The following is a 21,082-nucleotide window of genomic DNA, read 5'->3' as shown; positions in this document are numbered from 1 at the left end:
AGAAAGGGGAGCCCGGGGTGCGGGGGCAAAGTGATCGGGGGCCGCGGGTGCGAGAGAGGCCGGGCCGGGCGCAGGAGCAGAGGAGGTTGCGGGAGGAGGGAGGCCCTCGGGTCCCGGCAGCCCCTGGAGGGGCGAGGTCCCCAGTCCCCCAGAACTGCCCTCGGGCTGGATCCCGCGGAGGAGGCCGGGCGAGGCCGAGGGGAAGCCGGGATGGGGCTGGAGCTGCGCTGCGCTGCTCCAGGGCACAGGCCGCCTTCAGCGCCCACTCGGCGGAGACCCCGCGAGCGCTCGGCGCAGCCCCCGCCTTGGCCGCCGCCCGGCGGGGGGGGCGCATTCCCAGGACAGCCAAAGACTCGCACGGAGATCGATACAGTTTCCACGTTGTCCTCGGAGGGGATGGCTGCGGGGGAGTGAGCTCACGGAGACCTCTCCGGAGAGGTGACCAGCAGGCGAAGGCGTGAGGAGGGGCGGAGGATGAACTCCATGCATTTAAGAAAAAACAGCAGGGGCTGGGGTTGTGGATCAGTCATCCCCAACCCCTTGTGAGACAGGGTCTTGCTAAACTGCTGAGGCTAGCCTTGAATTTGACATCCTCCTTGTTCAGCCTCCCGTGTCACCGGGATTACAGAAGAATGTGCTGCACACCCGTCCTCGTTTACATTATTAAATGACTAGTTAAAGAGAGCTCTAGAATCTATCCTTGTCGCAAAACTGAAATTTTACACCTGTTCATTAGCACTGCCTGCTTCCCCTTCCCCACCTTCTGACTTTTTATGTGCCTCTGATATCAGTATGGTCATGCAGTATGCAAACATCACCCGCACTTTTGCTTTTCCAAGTCTGGCTTACTTAGCTTTATGTCCTCCACGTTCATCCGTGATACAGCATATGGCCGAATCTTCTTCTTTTTAAAAGCTGAATAATATTTATTTATTTGTTTATTTATTTATGGGGAGAGGGAACTAGGGATTGAACTCAGGGGCACCTGACCACTGAGCCCCATCCTCAGTCCTATTTTGTATTTTATTTAGAGACGGGGTCTCAGTGAGTTGCTTAGCGCCTCCCTATTGCTGAGGCTGGCTTCTGTTACACGGGTAGATCACAGTTTTGTTTACCCATCAATTTGCCCATAGATATTTAGGTTCACTCCCCACATGTTGGCAATGGTAAACCATGCTGCAATGAACATGGGAGTGCATATCTCTCTTCAAGAGCCAAACTTCAATTTTTTTCAGATAAATATCCGAGGCAGGATTGCTGGACGTTATGGTGGTTCCATTTATAATGTTTTGAGAACTGTCCATGCTGTTTTCCATAGCAGCCGCACTATTTTGCATTTCCCCCAACAGTGTACAAGGTTTCCAATTTCTCCACGACCTTGCCAACACTCGTTGGTTATCTGTTGTGTTCTGATAACAGCCATCCTCCTAACTGGGTGAGAGGGTCTCATTGTGGCTTGGCTTTGCATTACCTTGATGATGAGCAGCTTTGAGCATCTTTTCACATGCCTGATGACATCTGCATGTCTGCCTTGGAAAAGTAGCTATTTGAATCTCGAGCCTAGTTTTCAATTGGATTATTTTGTTTTTTGCTATTAAGCTGTGGGAGTTTGCCATGATTTGGAAGTTAACCCCTTATCAGATAGGTGTTTTGCAAATATTTTCTCCCCTTCCATACATTGCTCTTTCATGTTGATTGTGTGCTTTGCTGCTCAGAAGTGCTCTCAGTTTGACATAACCCCTCGTGTCTACTTTTGCCCTTGTTACCTATAGTTTTGATATCCTATCCATGAAGTCATTGCCAAGACCAGTGGCCTGAAACTTTCTCCTATGGCTTTGAGTTGATTTTGGAGACCATCTAAGAAAAGGGTCCAGATCTATTGTACACCACAAAGGAAACAGGAAGGTTGAAAGGCCTCCTGCAGAATGGCACAGAAGATTTGCACACCAAGCAGGTGTGGGAGGAGGGGCAGGAAGGAGTGAAGGAGGAGGGACATCCCAGCCTAGACACTGGAGTTTGAAAAACTAACAGAGAGGAGCAGGTCCATGACAAAGCTCTGATGAGTTCTAAGTGCCTGGGTCACTGACAAATGGAGTTCCCCAAGGGCAGTGGGAGGTGTGCTTCCAGACACTGAAGACCTTGGGGGAGGACGAGGGCTCCTGGTTCCCGGGAGCTAAGGGAAGTGGGAAAGGAGTGACTGCTAACAGAGATGGGCTTTCTTTTGAGGATGGTGAGAATGCTCTGGACTCAATAGTGGCCATGGTCGTGCAACTTTATGAACATACCAAAAACCCCTGGGTTGTACATTTTAAAAGGGTGAATCTTGTGATATATGAGTTCAATATCAGTTTTTAAAAGGAAAAGGCCAATGTTGACACCAGCGACAAGAACAGGCTTCCCCTGAAGAACACAGAGCATCCATAAGAGAGAACCCAGGACAGACTTGCAGACCTTCCCGAAGATCCCAGAAGTCACCAGGGGACTGAGAAGCCAGAGGAGAAAGCCAGGAGGCCAGGAGGCACAGAGACCAGGAGGCCAGGGTTTTGGAGGCCAGGAGAGCCCCAAGCAGAGCTTGCCAGTAGAAATATAATAAAAGCCACATACACAATTGTAAATTTCTAGTAGCCATCTTTAAAAATGTAACAGGAACATTTTAATAGTAAACTAAACCCTAAATATCCAATTTATTACCATGTCTACATGAGGTCAGTCTATAAAGTTAATGAAGAGACATTTTATATCCCTCTTCGTGCCAAGTCTGAAATCCAGTTTGTACTTACACCAAGAGCACCCTCATGAGGACCTGCCACCTTCCAGGTGTCAGCGAGCCAACCCCATCCCACCTCACCAGAGGGGAGACAGACTCCTAGGAGGAAGGAGCTTTGCCACAGCACACAGGCAGCTGGACACGCATGAGAACTTGACACCTTTCCTCGGCCCTCCCTAGGGGTCAGCGTGGCTCTGAGAGTCCAAATGACGGAAAGAGCCCTTCCTTGAACAGCAAAGGGGGGGGATGGGATGGGGATGTCAAGACAGTGACAGAGGAACCACAGCAGGCAGCAGAAGGGGACACAGAGCGCCCAGGAGGGCACAGGTGTTACAAGGTGTGGGTCAGAGTCTGCGCCTGGCACAGTTAGACAACCTGGAAAAGTCAAGTAGAACTTCTAGAAATAAAAACATATAAAACTGAAAAGTAGGGCTGGGGTTGTGGCTCAGTGGTAGAGCGCTTGCCTTGTACATGTGAGGCTCTGATTCGATCCTCAGCAACACATTAAAAAAAGGATAAATAAAATAAAGGTATTGTGTTTATCTACAACTAAAAAATTTTAAAAAAACTGAAAAGTACAACAAACTGAAGTGAGAATTCACGAACTCAAGATAGACTCATATAAATCACTCAGGAAAACAAGAGGGAAACTGAACGAGATGGTCGGAGCTCCCCAAGCCGAAATGAAACATTTGAAGAGCAAATGTGTGGGAATTTTCCAGAACCAAAGAAACATGACTCCACAAATGATGATGGATGTGTTCCTCACAAACAGATTTGAGTTCCCAAAGAGAGAGGCCCCAGGGCAGGGGTGAAGAAAGGGACCAGCCACGTGGTCTTGCAGGGCCAGTCCAGAGCAGGAGGACAGGGCTCCACAGGAAGTCTCTGCAGGAGGCACTGTTAAAGGAGTTGTGGGCCACCTGATGATACTGACTGAATGGACACTCTTGAGAGGGGCTTTAGGATTTTCTTGGAGCATTTGGAATCAATGATCATAGACACCTAGAAAATTGGAAGCAAATGTAATTATTAGACCTAGAAAAAAGACCAAGTTGCATAAGAAAGGAACAGAGACCATATTCTGCTCCTTAGTTCATCAGTGAATAGTATTTTTGATTTATTTTTCCATTGCTGGGAATTAAGCCCAGAGCTGTGAGCATGCTAGGAAGGGGCTCCACTGAACCACACCCGGCCCAAGGAACAGCATTCCTATGACCGTCCCACATAAATAATACATATCAAGCTAACCAAGACCTACAACTAGTTTGGAAGGATGGCGGGAGGGGAGGCAGGTCAGAATGCCAACTCATCCGTCTCCTATAACAGGAAGTCAAAAGAAAGTATAATTTTTTTTAAATCAAGCAAAGGTTAGCATAGGGTTTCAAAATATGAAGGCAGAAGGCTGAAGAAATAGCTAAAAAGCTAGGGACAATTTGACTCTAGGACATGGGCTCAGGAGCTGTGAGGCTAGGTGCAGAGAAAGCTGTATTTATTATGTCTTGTAAAGTTATTTGACTTTAGAAAAATAGATTCCAATAAAAATCCAACTACAAGGGCCTGTCATGCCATTCTCCTACCCCCACCTTCTCTGCACACACCCTGCAAGGTTCCCAAGGCTTGGGGTGTGGAAACTGGCTTTCCTTCACAAAATACTTGAGGTCTCCTAATGTGGCCTTCTGAAAATGCAGAGATGTGGTAAAATTGCAGCCATCCGTTTCCTTAGCAACAGAGTTACCACTCTGGGAAGTCATTAGTCATGAAAATGTGTGTTCACTTTATAGAATGCACCATAAATACCTGGTTGACACTTGGCATTTGTTTCAGTTAAAAATTATTTTAGAACGGGGCTTGGTGGTGCATGACTACAATCCCAGCAGCTTGGGAGGCTAAGGCAGGAGAATGGCAAGTTCAAAGCCAACCTCAGCAACTTAGTGAGGCCCCGTCTCAAAATAAAAATAAAAAGGGCTGGGGATGTTGCTCAGTGCTTAAGCACCCCTGGGTCCAGTTTCTATCAGGGCCCAGCCTAATACATATATGTGCCCTGTGGCACATGCCTGTAATCCCAGACTGGTGAAGCTGAGGCGGCAGGATCGCAAGTTTGAGGCCAGCCTCAGAAACTTAGTGAGACCTTCAACAACTAAAGGAGACACTGTCTTAAAATTAAAAAAATAAAATAAAATAGAAAAGGCTAGAGATATAGCTCAGTGGTAAAGCACCTCAGGTTCAATCCCCAGTGCCAAAAAAGAAAAAAAGAAAAGTTATTTGAATTTTTGGTGATGTGATACATAGTGACATGGAATGGTTTACTTGACATAGTGAAAGTCAGTCTTAAAAATGTCTCAGAAAAAAAAAAAAAAAAAGTCTCAGAAAGAATTCATGCTGCCCACGTGTTCTTTCTTTCCAGGGTTGAGAACTGGAGTTTCCTGAAAGACTATGACCCGATGGTAAGGCAAAACACGTTCCTGTGAAACACACTTTTAGTGTGAAAATTTATTAACTTTTCCCCTACATTCATCTAACATTTACCAAGGATCTACTTTGTGCTTGATACTGGAATGAGGAATAAAATAGCTGTAAGAAACACAGGGTCTGGGAAAAGAAAATATTTATACAGAACATTCAGAACTGTCCCCCTAGTACTTGCTGGTTTTATTGATGTGAGTCAATGGAAATGGCAGGCATTTGCTGATAAGACCCTTCTGCTGATCCAAGATGCATAACATGCGTGTGCCCAGCCAAGGAGGAGAGGGAGCCTGGGTAAAAACACTGAGAACGAATTTCCCGAGTCCTGGCTTTCCTTGGCCTGCAGCTCCTTCCTGTCTTCAAAGCCAGATCAAGGTAGTCCCACCTCCAGTCCACCCTCCACTTTGCCACCAGAAACTGTAGCTCCCCCAATGAAAGGCTTTCAATAAATCGGGCACTGTGGCACCAACCTGAAATCCCAAGGACTTGGAAGACTGAGGCAGGAGGATTGCAAATTGGAGGCCAGCTGGGGTGACTTAGAGAGACTCTGCCTGAAATTTTTAAAAAGAGGGCTGGAGGTGTTGCTCAGAGGTAGAGTGCTTGCCCAGCATGCACGAGGCCCTGGGTTCAATCCCCAAAGGAAGGCCACATGGGCAGGGGCTGTCCCGGGTGAAAGCCGGGATCTCCTTATCTGACTGATCATGCTGCTTCTGTCAGATGAAGGGTGGCACAAGATGACCCTAAGGAGGCGCAGATTATTCTTAATTCCCACACACTCATTGGTGCACTCAGCAGCAGAATTCACCAAGGCCTGTGCTCGGATGCTCAGAGGGCCGACGCATCAGAGCCACAATCTGAAATCACCCCAATAGATTAAGGAGTTGGGGACAGTCACGGAACTCACGTGGTGGAACAGCAGGAGTGAGAGAGCTGCAGCCACTCGCTAAACCAGAAGGACCCTCGTGGACATGGTGGTGAAGAAGGAGGCAGACACAAGAGGCAGGAACAGGCTGGAGTTAGAGGTCAGATCAGGTTGCCTTGCCGGTGGAGGCAGTGGCTGGGGGTTGAAAGGAGGGGTCTGGGGAGCTGATTTTTTTTTTTTTTAATCTAGACAGGGTTAGCAGACATGTTTGTAAAAAACTTTTGAGCTATGATCTGTGCATTTTTCTGTATGAATGTTACACTTTAAGTAAAAAAACACGCACACAAACACACACACACCTCTGTCTTCCCTCCATATGGGAAGAAGAGGCCTAAGGCAAGGTCCCTCCCTCGTTTGCCACAGTCACAGAGGAAAAGTCAGGAGGCCTGGGATGCCTGAGGGTGCCCAGGATGCTGAGGGGCAGACCTGCCACAGCTGCAGAGTCACCCCACTCTTGATGGGAGTCTTTTGTCCAAACTGGGACAGAAACACCTCACACCCACCTGCGGAGGCTGGAGTTGCTCCCACCAAGTGGTAAACATGGGGCTCCAACCAGCCGCTTAGTTTAGTTCTGGTACCACATACTTACCCAGCAAGCCACCTGACCTCTGTCCTCTCCATCCTGAGGGCGCCCTGAGCAGCCAGTTCTCTCCTTTTCCCACAAGAGCGTGTGACCCGCGCTGTGCCCCCTCCTCAGGGCAATAAGAAGGAGCCTGAGAAGCTGCCGGACTCCGTGCCCCTCTTCTCGGACACACTCCCCAATTCCACAAACCAGGTTGTGGGCAGCAGGGTGGACACGCCCCTGGGGAGGACCCTCATCCGCATGGACTTCTCTGTCACTGAAGGGGTTCGGAAGAAGAAGCTGGAGGTGGAGCTGCAGCCGGCCTAGGGGCAACCCCGGCCTCCGCAGGTGGGTGTGAGGTGGGGGCCTCGGCAGCCTCCGGAGGGTTCTCTTGGCTCACAGGAGATTAGGAGGATGAGAAACCTGCCAGGACCGCAGAACCCCGGCCACTCCAGCTGCTGCAGCTCAGGAACCAGGACGCCCCGACAGCCTGGGTTCCAATCCTGCCGCCCACCCTGGCCTGCAGCCTCGCTCCAGCCTCGGTGCCTCCTGGCCCAGCTGTGACACGTGTTCCCTCCAGCTGCTGAGTGCCTCAAGACGACATGCGTGTATCATCTTATGGTTTTGAAGGTTATAAGTAGGATGTGGGTGTCACTGGGCCAAAGTCAAGGGGCCCCGGAGCTGTGAGGGTTAGAGGGGGGCTCCTTTAGGAGGCTGGAGGAGGAGCCCCGGGGTGCCTTAAGTTTCTAGAGGTCACTGGCTTTCTTTGGCCTGCAGGTTCTTCCAGTCTTCAAAGTCAGCTTCGAGGTAGTCTCAAGCACACACCCCTGTCTTTAGACGGCCCCTTGAGGAGAGCAGAAACTGCAGGGACCGGAATGGCTGTTTTTCCTTGACACTTGCTTGGGTTTTATTCAGCCTTACAACTAACCTTAAGTGCTACTGTCATTTATGTGTATTACTGCACTTGATCTTCTCAGCAACCATGTGGGACAAATATTATGATACCTGGCAGGTGGAGCAATCTAGGCACAGAGAAATGAAGTCACTGGCCCAAGGTCACACAGCTGGCAAGTGGTAAAGATGGGGTTCAAACCAGCAGGTCAGCTTAGTTCTAGTACCACATACTTAAGTAGTAGACTATATGCCACCCTTCACTCAGTTCATAGAGTCCCAAATATTTAGCAAGTTATAGGGTTTTCTGCTTAAGGAAAGTCTCCAGGTCCCTGAGAAAGCATCCCACCACCACAAGAACAGGTCCTAGGTGTTACCAGGAGTTGCAGGGCACACTGCTTCCACACGCAGCCCCCTCCCCCAGGTACTCCACTTGCACACCCTGACCCTGCAAGAGTGTGGAGCAAGACCCCAGGCCCCTCTGGCCAGCAGGAGGAAGGGGGTGGGCGCAGCACACAGCCTGCAGGCTGGCTCAAGAGGAGCAGCTTCTTTCTCAGAGTCTGCGATGGAAGCTGGGCTCCCCTCCAACCTGAGATCACATGTCAGGCTAAAGGCAGTAGCCTGCACAGTCAGGGGTCAAGGTCATACCATGGCAGCATCAAATGAAGGTCAAATGCCTGTCCTCAGGCTGGAGGGGTCCAAAGCCAGCTTCTAGGGCTCCTTAAAGACCCCGTCTGAGTTCTTGCCATGAGCATGCATATATATTATTTTTATAACTCCAAAAAAAAAAAAAAGCACAGTTTCCACTTTAGGAAGAGAACAGAGAGGAGCAAAAGGTATGAGGGACCTTGAGGTCAACTGCCACTGCAGGTGGTGGTGCCTGTGTAGGCTGGAAGGACTCACCAAGAGCTTCTCTACCTGCCCCTGGAGGGAGGGAGGGGGCCAGGGCCAGGGTGGTTCTGCCACTCCTGGGAACACAGACAGTGCAGTGGATAAGCACAGGCTCTGCTTGGCATGGTGCCCAAATCTCTTTCGTGGCTGTTTTTGTCACCGTTTGGTCTCTAAACTGAGCCAAGGGCTTGCTTGGATCCATCTGGTCAGGCTCACCCAGCTCATTCCCACTCCAGGTCACAGGGAGAGGGGGAGGAGGCGGGTGCCCAGGGCAGCATCAGCTCCGGGACTGTAGCTTCTGAGCACTCAGGTAGTAAGTACTGAGTGCATCAGCCAGCCGCAGGGATGCAATGCAACGTCCCACCCACTGTCTAGCCCACAGGTCTGCATGTCACTGGGGCTCGGCTGACCTTGGCTGCAAGCTTCGACTGCAAATTTTGCCTACATGTTTTCCATTCTCTTGGATCCAGAGCCTCCTGCAGCAGTCTTCTCGTAGCCCACCACCACAGGGCCGGGACCCCTCTGAACCACAGGATGCTCAGTGGCCTCTGCACATAGAGCATGTCTCTGCACTCTGCAGCCAACCTGTGTGGCCCTGGAGATGCTCATGACCGCCACACTCCAGCCGATCCCTGCCCCACCTGCCTTCTTTTCAAGAGGACATCTGCACTTGACCTTCCCCACCCCTGAGCCACCCACCAGAACCAAGGGAACTGGGACCAGGTTCTGACCCAGTGTCTTGCTTTGTTCCGGAGGCTGGCTGGGCTGGGAGGCCTCAGGGCCCGGGTACAGCAAGAGCAAAAGGGGCATTGTCAACAGAGAGATGTGTGGGTGTCTCAGAGCCAAGGACTTGGCAGTGGCAGGGATCTGGAAGGGACAGGAAGCAGGAGCCAAAGAGCCATCGTGAAGCCTGGAAGGATTCTTCTTTCCCTTCTGATCACTGCTTCTCTGAGCACCTCGGCCTCATTCTGCTCTCTGGCAGACCCAGCATCTCCGCTTCCACATGATAAAAAAAAACAAAACAAAACAAAACCAGAACAACCACCATCCAAGTAAGCCAGGAGCACCTTCCTGTGTTAGGAAATAAGGCAGTGTTCAAACTCGATGAGGAACATAAAAGGGACAGAAGAACCAACCTGAAGGGGATCCCACGGGACATATTTGGGACAACAAATATGGAAAATGAAGGACAATAAAACCCATACCCACCAGGCAAGATGGCGCACACCCGTAATCCCACCTACTCCAGAGGCTGAGGCAGGAGGATCACAAGTTTGAGGCCAGCCTGGGCAACTTAGACCCTGTCTCAAAATAAAATAGAAAGGGCTGGGGTGTAGCTCAGTGGTGGAGCACTTGCCAGACATCATGCATGAGACCCAAGGTCCAAGCCCCAGGAACAAAAGAAAAAGAAGAGGCCATACCTGGCTACACCTGAGAAGCCACTTCCCATGGCAGTGCCCACGAACTACATCCAATAACACTAATAATGATAATAATGATAATAAATCTAACAATTTTTAAAATTTCAGGTATCGAGGAGGATCTCTTCTATTGAAGATAAGAAGTTATAGAGTAAATAACAACAAATCACTTTTTCCTTTTTATGGTACTGGGGATTGAACTCAGAGTGCTCAAACACAGAGCCACATTCTAACCTTTTTTTTTGCTTTTTTTTTTTAGTTTTAGGTGGACACAATGTCTTTATTTTATATTTTTGCTGAGGATCGAACCTAGTACCTTATGCATACTAGGCGAGCGCTCTACCACTGAGCCACAACCCCAGCCCCACTTTTTTTGCATTTTATTTAGAGACAGGGTCTCACTGAGTTGCTTAGGGCCTTGCTGAGTTGCTGAGGCTGGCTTTGAACTTGTGATCCTCCTGCCTCAGCCTTCCAAGACACTGGGATTACAGGTGTGTGCCACCATACCCTAAAATCACCTTTTGGTGCCTGTCATAGCAATACTAATTTAGGTAAGAATAAAAGATACTAAAAACATTGGGCCAAAGATTCTTAGGGAACAGTAAATGCTGAAATCTAGAACATACCACCTTAACCAACTTAATAAACTCAACCCCACAAAGAGCAAGACAACTGACCCAAGGTAGTAAGTCCTCCTGCCAAATATAAGTAAATAAATAGCATAACCTGAGTGTAATCAGCAAAGAACTCCAGGCAAACTCAAACAGAGGGACATTCTGCCAAATAGTTGCCCTTGATTCTTCGAAAACATCCATGTCATGAAAGACAAAGGAAGGCTGGAAAGTGATCCAGACCAGACTGGACAGACCATCCTGGATCCAGCTCCAGGGTTCAAGCAAAGCTGGTTATAAAGGACACTTTGCTGAGTCTTAGAAGATGGACTAAACCTGAGGTGACAACATTGTATCAGTGTCCCACTGCCTGCAGAGTGTGCAGCATGGGATGATTTTTCTGGGGTTACGTAGAACACTCTTGCTCTTAGGAGGCCCCGCTGCTGCAGTCTGTAAAGTGCTGTGAGGTCTATAACAAACTCACCAATAGCTTAACACGAACGTTTGGTGTGTAAATAGAGATAGATAAAGCAATGTGGATAAAGTGTCAACAGCTAGTTAATTTAGATGAAGATGGGGCTGGGGATGTGGCTCAAGCGGTAGCGCGCTCGCCTGGCATGCGTGCGGCCCGGGTTCGATCCTCAGCACCACATACAAATGAAGATGTTGTGTCCGCCGAAAACCAAAAAATAAATATTAAAATTCTCTCTCTCTCTCTCCCTCACTCACTCTCTCTTAAAAAAAAAAAAGAAAAAAAATTTAGATGAAGAGTGAGTGTCCATTGTACTATTTTTTTTTTTTTTTTTTACCATTCCAAGGGTTTGAGAATTGAAAATAAAAAATAAAGGTGGGAGAATGGCCACCACCAATGGCTCTGGAGTTGGCATCTCCTGGGTTGCAGAGAAGAGCCAGGGAGATAATCAGCACTCCATTTCTAGTCCCCTGTGAAGGTATTCTTTGGTTAGGTGCAGGCAGGGAGCCCATGTGCTCAGCTGTAGCTGAGGAGCAGGGTCAGAATGGTGCCCCTCCAGTGTGAATGTGCAGGGGAGAGGAGAAACGTTCTGTGCCCTGGGGGGCATATCCGAGAGCTATCCCAGTGAGCCAACTGTGGAGACCCTCACCCAGGCACTCTCCAAACTTCGGAAGATAGTTTCAAGGGTCAGCTGTCCTGAGGCCCAAACCTGACTTCACTTAGGGCCTCCCACAGCTGTGAGAGCAGTCAGAGTCCAAGAACCCCAATACTTTTTCTCTAGTTTGCACCTGTTGGGGGGACTACCATATATTGAGCACCTACTAAGTGAATCTCAATACCTCCTGAGGTGCGGATGGTTTTCCCCACTTTAAAATGAAGAAACTGGGATGCAGAGAAGTCAAGCGTTTGTTCATTGAAGACCTTGATGCCTATGCTGGGAGGACCCCTGAGGTCTGCCCACACCCAAGTGCCACACTATCACATCATCACATCTCTGTCTTCACGCCAAGCAGCCACGTGGGGAGAAGTCTCAGAGCCACACAGAAAGCCTCCTGTTACCGCTCTGCCTCACCCGACGAACTCCAGAGCAGACAGCTCCAGAGGCTTCTGTCCCCGCCAGGGCCAGCTTTTGTCCCACCCTAGAGCAGGTGCACTCCCTAGGTGGTCCTGGGAGCACTGATTCCAACCCAGCTCCGGTGACAGCTGGTCCCGGGGGCCGCGGAGAGTCCTGCTGCCTCTCCTGGTCAGTTGCAGGGTCCTCCCGAAGACTGGGAGGATGCACGCACACGAAGTTTAAGCGTCATGGAAAGTTTTAATCTCTGAAAAACCTAAGGAGAAAAAGAAACGAAGACACTTGTAGAGAGTGAATCGCTACAGAACGGCCCTTCCTCCCGCCGAGGGCGCCCGTTTGGCCCGTGCCAACCCAACCGCGGGGAAGCAGAACTGCTGGGGCGCCTCCCGGCGGCTCAGAAGGGTGCGGGTGGGTGGAAAGAGGAAAAGTGAATCAGCAGCGGGCGGGGCCGGGCAGGGTGCGGGGAGCCGCCGCCCCGGAACCGGGCGATCCCGGGGCGGAGCCAGCAGAGCCCGACAGGGCGGCCAGTGATCCAGGCGAGGCGAGGAGCGGAGTGACCAGGAGGCGGGGCGGGCGGGACGACGGACTCTGGCAGTCTGGAGTGGGGTGGTCCCCGCAGCTCAGGGCTAGGGTGGGGCCTGGGCGGGGCGGCAGCCGGGCGGGGCTGGCGGATGGGAAGGCGGAAGGAGGGTGCGCCTCTGGCTGCAGAGGGTTGAGCCCCGGTTTTCTAGCTGCGATACGGCCGGCGCCATGCGGGAAGCGCTGCTGTGGTTCTGCAACTGGAGCACCCTGGGCGTGTGCGCCGGGCTCAAGCTGCCGCAGATCTACGCGCAGCTGGCGGCGCGCAGCGCGCGGGGCATCAGCCTCCCGAGTTTACTTCTGGAGCTGGCCGGGTAAGGCCCGAGACGGCCTGGCCGCAGCTGGGAGCCCGGAGAGCCGGGCTAATCAAGTACAGCTGGGCAGCTGAGGGTTGTCGGGCGCTTTGGGGCTGGGGCTGCTTCCCGGGTCTGCTCCCACCCTCCTCGGTGCCCTCCTCCAAGCCAGGTGAGGTACGAACTGACTGCTCACGCCCATTTTACACGTGCGAAAGTTGACATCCAGCGGGATCAGCGCTTGGTCCTGTAGTGACAAAACCCACCGCTGTGAGCAAAGCCATTTGAGCCTTGAGTCCTTCATCGTCCCTAAACTTACTCTGCACCGCCGGTCTCTTTTCTGGTCTCGATTCCCTGTCCTCTACGACGAGAGCTTGGACCAAGGTAGAAGGTCCATATTTGGGGAATCAGACCATGGAGATGTCTTTGAAGCTAGAGGAGGAAGGGAACGTGGGTTGGCGCTTGAAAGATGGGCGGGTATCCGACCGGTAGTTAAAGACGAACGTGTGGAGCAGAGTTGTGAAACTTCTGTTTGGGAAAACACGTCCCTGAAACGCGAGGTCTTGACCCTAGCCCCGGCTGGACTCCCGCTCCCCTTCCTCCTGGCCCCCGTCCCCACGGTCACACAGCACCTCCGAGGGCTGGTCCTGCACGCACCCTGCTGAGGCCGGTCCGTGCGCGAGCATTCGGTGTGGGGCACCGATGGGGTTCCCACCAATGGAGGAAACCTTTCCCGAGAAGCTCGGCTGACCCGAGGGCTTGTGACCCCCTCACGGGCTTGTGAATAACTTTATGCTGGGCGCCTCCCACCCCGGCTGGACAAATCTGGAGAGAGCGCGTGGGGCCCAGAGTGTGGGAGGCAGCCTGCATTTCAGGTACGGAGGGGGAGAAGCTGGCAGAATGAGGGATAGGGCACAGTACAAGGACTAGAAGTGGCCCCACTGACTGACAGTGCGGGGAATGAGGGCGTGGAAAGCCAGGAGTGGGATTTGGCTCGATCCCTTGCTAAGACACGGTGGCTGCCCGCGTGCAAGATTGGATGAACACTGATGCCTACAGAGTCCCAACCCTCACACCTGCTCTGCCCGCATTCCCGCTAGGGCTGCATGGCTTGGGAAACGCTAATCGACCTGGGGGACAGAGGGGTGGGCCTGTCTTAAATCCGGTGTCAGCTAACGCCTCATCCCACGGCTTACCTAGCTCAAACCCGCCCTGGCAAGGTGGTCTCTCCTGGGCCAGACAGCCCAAACGTTGGGGTTGGGGTGGCGCCTTCAAGCGTGTTGTCTTGCTGTTGATCACCGTGCAGATAGAGGAGGCTCTTCAGTTCGCTGGCCGCCAGCCTGCATATCTGCCTCCAGGGCAGTGCCAGGGCCCAGCCCGCAGACTTGAACCGGCTGTGATAAAGCCCACCTCCGAAGTCACCCTCCCTTCCAAGGCCTGATGAAGTGCTTAGGCTCCACCCTGGATTCCAGTAGCTTTCTCTGCCTCCCTCCCCAGCAACTGTTCTTCAGGACTTGGGGCTCAGAGCACTTTCTGCAAGCCCTCTCCTGGCACCTTGGGTTTTGCCTTACTTAATCCGCACAACTGCTTTAGGAAGTACAGATTGTTTTTATCCTCAGACAATAGAACAATAGGAGTTGGCGGGGCAGTTCCACAGGAACTTGCCCTGTGCATCCTGGCTGCTCCCCCAACCCTTTCCCCTCTCTTCTTTCCCCCTCCTTCCCTGGGGAGGTGGTCAGGACCAAGCAGAGACACTGCAGGCCTGAACCCTGTTGGGCCATGCCCAGCTTTCTGGCCTGGACTAGGGGGCTAACAAAGTGAGAGAAGGAGGGTCTACCACCATCAGACAGCTTAGAGGCAGGACAGTCTCTGGTAAGGACCCCCTTCTGAGCAAACAAACTATAAAACATTTTTTGAGATACGTGTGTCAACTGGAGCATGAGGCAGAGGGACCTGGGGAGACCCAGATCAGTCAGATCTCTCTGATCACTCAGGGAGGGGAGCCACTTGGGCTGGGTCTTCAGGAGGGCCAGGAGATAGCTGTGTGGACCAAGGGTTTCTCCAGGCTGGGGGCCTTCTGGAACTGAAGCTCAGGCAGAAACAGAAACAGTGAGACTAGAAGATGTGTTCAGACCAAAGAAGGAAGATGAAGACATCTTCACCCCTTTTAAAGTATTCTCTGTGCATGTCCGACAGACCAGGAGCCAGGCCCCGGAGCATCTCCACTTACAGATGGGGACACCCAGGCTCTGAGTGGTGTTAGGAAGTGTGCCCAGGGATCTAGCTCAGGGTAGTTCTGAACCCCTCTGCCTCTCTTAGGGCTCCACATTCTTGACCTTCATCCCAAGGCCACACGGTGAACACCTACCATGGGAGGGAGCCCAGGAAGGGACTTGGGAGCTGGCTGGGGCTTCACACCCAAGAACAGGCTCACTGCTGATGGCTGTTATCAGTTTTACCCAGAGGTGGCCTCTGGGGAAGATTCTTTTGGAAAAAAACTGGTTCAAATACAGACTCTGCCCCCTTCTCTTGGGCTACTTGCTTTGTGTATTTTTTTGTTTAAACCTCCAGCCTGTGTGCGGTAGCAGAAAACTCAAATGACTCCTCAGAGCAGACAAGGGATATAAACAGGACAGTGGCTGGGTGCCAGATGATGTCTGGCTTGGTTTTATTATAATGGACATTTTAACTATTACTTTTTAATTTGAAAAAATAATTTAAAAATAAATAAAAAACACTGCTGCACCCTCCCAGGCCACAGGAGAGGTGGGAAATTTGAGCCCCCTCTAAAAGCGGATGGCACCAGAGGACCAGCCTGGGAGTAGAGGACCAAGCTTGGGGCTGCAGGCAGCACCCTGGCTGGCACGAGGAAATCCAGGCTTTTCATCTTGTCCCTGAGTTCCTATATGGCCTTGGCTTCTTTGGGCCTCAGTTTCCCCAAGTGGTCTGTAAGGTATGGGCACGAGTGTGGAGGTTCCTGAAGGTGTGCACACTCTGACCTTGCAGGAGCCTGTTCTGCAGGTCTCTGGCTGTGTTCCAGGAGGTTTGCACAGTGACAGAGACCCAGGTCCTGGCATTCAGCTCAGCAGCAGCCTCCCCTCCCCCAGGGCCCTGGGGGCAGGGTGGGAGGAGAGTCTGGGAACAGCACCTGTTCCTCCTTGAAGCTAAGTCAACTGCAAAGCACCCCCACCCAGACCCTGCAGGCAGCCAGGCTTTGGGGACCCTGCTGTCATGTAGAGGCTGACCCCTGAGGGTCTGGCCTCCCAATCTGTGACCACCTGCAGCTAAGCCTAGATACTGTCAGGAACAGGAGCGCAGGCCCAGGCCCCAGCCACCATATGCTTTGCTAACAAGGGTTTTCTGCTGCCCCTACCAGCTTAGGAAGGACCCTGTGGAAAGCACCAGCCCCTCCTGTGGGCCCCTTCCTTCCTGTCCCTGGGGAGCAATGGACGTGAGAGATACAGCTGGGCAGGGGACAGCGCCTGAGAGAACAGCAGGGGATTCTGGCTGAGGGAAGAGGCTGGGCTAGGCCCTGTGTGAGCCAGAGGGCAGGACTGCGCCAGGCTGCACTCTCAACAAGGCCAGGATCGTGGGGTCTCCAGCCTCTTACCCCCAACCTCTTACCCAGCTAGGCGGTTCCTAGTGGCCTGGAGGGTGTTCTTCCTTCCTCTCCCCCTGGCTGTGGGAGGCACCTTAGGCGACAGGTAGCATCCTTCTGCCTTAGAGCAGCCCTACCTCTGCCAGCCTTCCATTAAGCCCCCTCAGGCCCCACCCACCATCCAGGGATGTCCCTGCCCCCCTGGGATCCTTTCTGCCTAAGCCACCTCTTAGGGTGACAGCAGTGAGTGCCACCTTGGGAGTGGCGTCTCCAGGGGGCTCCCGAGAGCCCAGCGTTGCAGACTGGCGGACCTGGGTCCAGAAGCTGCACCCTTGTGATCCTGGTCAGCGCTTCGCCCTCTGTGGAACCTTCTTGGTAAACAGCCATCTTCAAGGACCCCATCACCATGGTTTGTGTTGCACTCCCGCCCAGCACCCAGCCATTCTGGGTGCCCCAGGTCCTGCACGTTTCATCCACTCTATTCCAACTTCTGTTCCGTGGCACATGGGTTCCAAGCCATCAGCTCTTAGCAACAAACACACCTGTGTTTGGGGCCTGGCTGGGGGCAGGGTGGCCCCGGGAACATCTGTGCTCCCTCTTTGCAGGTTCCTGGTCTTCCTGCGCTACCAGTGTTACTACGGGAACCCGCTGCTCACCTACCTGGAGTACCCCGTTCTCATCGCTCAAGGTAAGGCCCTTGGCCCCTTCTCCGGGCCGCCTCCGAGCCCCTCCTCCTCTCACGCAGAGCCTTTCCTTCCAGATGTCGCCCTCCTGCTCTGTGTCTTTCATTTTAACGGAAACATGAAACAGGCCGCGCCCTACATGGCTGTGTATCCTTTCAGCATCTGAGTGAGAAGGTTGGAGGGCGGGTTGTGGCTCAGGGATGCAGCACTTGCCTAGTAGTGTGAGGCCCTGGGGTCCGTCCCCAGCTCCCAGTTGGGAAAAAAAGAAAGAAAGAAAGAAATGGGGTCTGGGGTACTTGCTAACAGCAACGCATTTTGAAGCAGGTCAGTACCAGCTGTATGGTTTTTGGTTAAACTAAAATGTCTGTGTACTCGGACCCTCACACAGGCCCTGCCAGTGGCCTCCCGGGGACAGGGAGCCTGGTTGTGCTGTGCATCATCTGGTAGGTAGGTTTAGCGTCTCCCTGCTGACGTATAGAATCAGCCCTGCCAAGAGCGGTATCTCCTATCTTATTTGTTTATCTGAGACTTTTCTTCCTTGCCCGAAATATTCTGCCAGATTATTAAGTAATGACCATGAGAGCACCTGGCATCCAACCCCCTGCCACTGACACACCCGGTTGACCTCCTGGCCTGTGGGCTACAGGGTGTGGGCCTGTGATGGCTGACTCACCGGTGCTAGTCCCTCTGGGTCAAGGCAGGGCATGTCATGGTGGGAGCCTGGCTGCTCTCACCTGAGTGAGGGCGAGGCCTGGGTTCAGCCGTTGGTGAGCACTGGCTGTCACTCTGGTTCAACTTCACACCCCTGGAAGGGCTGGGGGAGCCTTCACTGGAGGGGCCAGCTCACTAATCCTCCGCACCCTTTTCCTGCAGGGCTCCACACCCTTTTGGGGGGGGGAGGAAGGTGGTGCTTAATTGAGTCCCAACCCTCTGCTGTCTCCCGAGTCCCTGTTCTGTGGCTCTGTTTCCCGCAGCACAGGGCCCGCAGAGCTGTGCCGCTTGTACTCTCAGGTTAGACCAGGTGGGCTAAGGGTTTTGCAAATAGTACTTGGAAGATGAAAAGCATTATGTGATTTGCTTTTTAAACAAAATAGAGCAGCTTATCGATGTGCAAACGCTGAGACTGCAGATGACAACACCTGGATGTTGACAGTAAACTATTCACGTAACTGGGCACTGAAGTCTGGAATATCTGCAGATGTTTTTACCCTTCTGACAGTGGAGACCTACAGAAAGCAAATAAGGAGGTCGCCATAGTCACAATAAATATATATATTTAGCACAAGTATATCCCCAATATGGCATGGGACATACTTTAGTCCAAAAATTTTTTGGTTAATCTGAAGTTCAGAATTTGACTGGGCATCCTGTATTTTTGTTTTTCTTTTCTTTTTAAAATTTTTTTTTAGTTATTGATAGAAATTTATTTGTATTTACATGCGGTGCTGAGAATCGAACCCAGTGCCTCACACATGCTAGGCAAGTGCTCTACCGCTGAGCTCAACCCCAGCCCCATCCTGGGTTTTTCTCTGGGGAATCTGGTAATGCTGCAAATGAGTCATCTGTGGAATTTCAGTAGCTTCTATTACTGGTCAAATTTTATAAAGTGCTGCATGTATATTGAGAATAAATAGAATGAAGTGGGCTGGTACAGAATCGAGGGGAGAAAAAGTCACAAGAAGAAGTTGAAGGAATCGAGTTAGAGAGTGCTGTGGAAGTGGGTTGTGTCCAGTTGGATCCCGGCTGCCTCTGGTGTACCTGCGACCCAAGGCACCATCTGATTCAATCCTCGCATTATTAATGTAATGAGTTACAATAACAGCCATCTCCTGGGCTCCTCCTGTGTACTGAGGGCTTTTAGGAAGTAGGCAGGGCAGAGAATGGCAAGTCCATTGAGCAGGTGAGCAAACTAAGACATGGAAAGTGAGTTGCCCCAGCCCCCAGGGACACCTGGCCGCCCCTCCTGGACTTGCTGGTCCTGCAGCGTCATTGAGCTCCACACACCAGCCAGAATGGAAATCCAGATCGTTTCTCCCCCCTCAGCATTGCCCACCCCCCCGCTGTTTAAATTTTAAAAGACAGTTGGTGGGAAAGGGGGAAGGAAGTCAGTCAGAAGGTCACTGCACCCGTTCTGCAGAAATTCCTACTTTGTAGGGTTGGACTTCTTTTGGGGCTGTGGGCAGGGGTTGAACCTGGAGGTGCTTAACAACTGAGCCACATCCCCAACCTTTTTAATTTTTTATTTATTTTTTAATTATTATGATTTTTATGTGTTCTACTTAGTTGTATGTGACAGCAGAATTTCTTTCAATTCATCATACACAAACGGAGTGCAAATTCTCGGGTTGTACATGGCGTAGAGATAGACCATTCGTGCAGTCATACATGTACCTGGGGTAATGGTGTCCATCTCATTCCGCCATCTTTCCTACCCCCATAATCCCTCCCCACCCTCCTTTTGCCCCATCCAAAGTTCCTCCATTCTATTTTGAGACAGGGTCTCACAAAGTTTCTTAGGGACTCGATAAGTTGCTGAGGCTGGCCTTGAATTGGTGATCCTCCCACCTCAGCCTCCTAGAGACTGGGAATACAGGCATGCACCACCATGCCCAGCGTGAGTGCTTAACTTTAGACAGTAAGTTGGAGATGTCCGCCTGTCGGAATAAGGAACATTCCAGCCCCAGGGAATAGTCCCTGAGCACTGGGGTCTCTGTGTGTTTCTTCTGGGATCTGCTTCTGCTCCTTTAACTTCAAGCTCATGTCCACTTGCAGCCCTTTTGGTCTTTTCCAAGTCCAGCAAGTTCTAGCAGAACAGGCCCCAGTTCCACCCGTGGCTTATCCTCTTGGTGCATCTACAGGAGATGGGAGGGGGGTGGAGCTGCCAGCAACCTGCTGCCATGTCCCTTAGCACGTGGTAAGATTTGTGTCTTCTTGGTTCATCCTCAGCCTGCAGAAGTGGATCATTGACCTGGCCATGGTGAGTGTTGCCCCTATGACGCACCCGCGGCCCATCCCACAGTATGTAACTGTTGACCACATGTACTAGTCAGAGGACGAAGGATTTACTGAGTTAGAGAACTTCTTTCTGGGTTGATAATTGCGTATTGGCCACATACTCATTCTTTTTCTAGCTTTGCCCCACCCCAAACATTTTTTTTTTCCTCTTTGTAAAAGGTCTTATTTTTTCCTAACTTAGCTCAGAGCCAAAACTTCCCATGGGATTCTGAGAGTGGGTCAGGATGCCTTGGCCCACAGATCTTTCCAAGATGACAGAAGTGAATGTCGCTCCTTAATGCGAGAAGGGGAGCTCACTGGTGGTCACAGGCCACTGTCTGCCACATGCAAACTCATGGATTTCACTCCCACCCCGACAACCTGTCCTTGACTTGGTGGCTGGGTGCAGCAGTACCGCCTGGAGCCTGGCCACCCTGTGGTCCAGGGTGGTATTCTCTTGCATGCCGACCTGGGAGTCTTCTCTGGGATCTCGGGTGCCTCCTGCAGCAGGTCGCTGTGTTCTGGTCTCTGGGGCTGAGGAGGCTGCAGCAGCTGTGAGCCTTCACCCTGCGGAAGGTGGGAAGCTGGCGGTGCAGGCTCCTGGAGAGTCAGGCCCGAAGGTCAAGGCCGTGGTGCTGGGTGCTCTTCTGTGCTCTCACCAGCCCTCCTGAGATAACACTTCATGACCTCCATTTGCCCTTCCCCTCTGTGGTCTGTCCTTCAGGCCTGTGTACCTGCTCCATGGCAGCCCCGGGGGCCTGGGGACAGGGTAGTGGGTATCCGCATGTGGTGGAGCTGCAGAGCAGCCGAACGGCAGATGGCTTCCCTGGGAGACCTGAACCCCACTCTCACCCCCCCCCCCC

The 21,082-nt window shown here is 52.0% G+C and overlaps 2 protein-coding genes and 1 long non-coding RNA gene across 8 annotated transcripts in view; 2 read left to right on the top strand and 1 right to left on the bottom strand.

Annotated features, from left to right (window-relative positions):
- The window catches only part of CUNH2orf50 (chromosome unknown C2orf50 homolog), a 22,494-nt gene that overhangs the window by 525 nt on the left and 887 nt on the right, over positions 1-21,082 (top strand). The window contains exons 2-5 of one of the 6 annotated variants that reach the window (XR_007348205.1): positions 5,172-5,211; positions 6,850-7,062; positions 17,148-17,230; positions 17,303-17,354. Coding sequence is in view for 4 of the 6 variants with exons in the window: in XM_048804805.1 (XP_048660762.1) it covers positions 5,172-5,211; positions 6,850-7,041 (232 nt within the window). In the remaining 2 variants the exon portion in view is untranslated. Of the gene's footprint in view, positions 1-5,171; positions 5,212-6,849; positions 7,063-8,871; positions 10,192-17,147; positions 17,231-17,302; positions 17,355-21,082 lie in introns of those variants that run through there. The other 5 variants (XR_007348204.1, XM_048804805.1, XM_048804806.1 and 2 more) reach the window with 5 other exon arrangements.
- On the bottom strand, positions 11,889-13,943 carry LOC125617261. Its single transcript, XR_007348206.1, has 2 exons — positions 13,130-13,943; positions 11,889-12,328 (listed from the first exon to the last, which is right to left on the bottom strand). It is a non-coding gene; the product is annotated as an uncharacterized LOC125617261 (long non-coding RNA).
- The window catches only part of Slc66a3 (solute carrier family 66 member 3), a 14,799-nt gene continuing 6,449 nt past the window's right edge, over positions 12,733-21,082 (top strand). The window contains exons 1-4 of the mRNA XM_015479976.2: positions 12,733-12,965; positions 17,148-17,230; positions 17,303-17,372; positions 20,145-20,202. Of these exons, the coding sequence (XP_015335462.1) occupies positions 12,823-12,965; positions 17,148-17,230; positions 17,303-17,372; positions 20,145-20,202 (354 nt within the window). The 5' untranslated portion in view covers positions 12,733-12,822. The remainder of the gene's footprint in view (positions 12,966-17,147; positions 17,231-17,302; positions 17,373-20,144; positions 20,203-21,082) is intronic.

The sequence above is a fragment of the Marmota marmota genome, unplaced genomic scaffold (assembly GCF_001458135.2).
Source record: "Marmota marmota marmota unplaced genomic scaffold, marMar, whole genome shotgun sequence".
NCBI lineage: Eukaryota > Metazoa > Chordata > Mammalia > Rodentia > Sciuridae > Marmota > Marmota marmota.
Note: the sequence above shows the minus strand (reverse complement) of the source record. Positions and strands in the feature narration are given on the sequence as shown.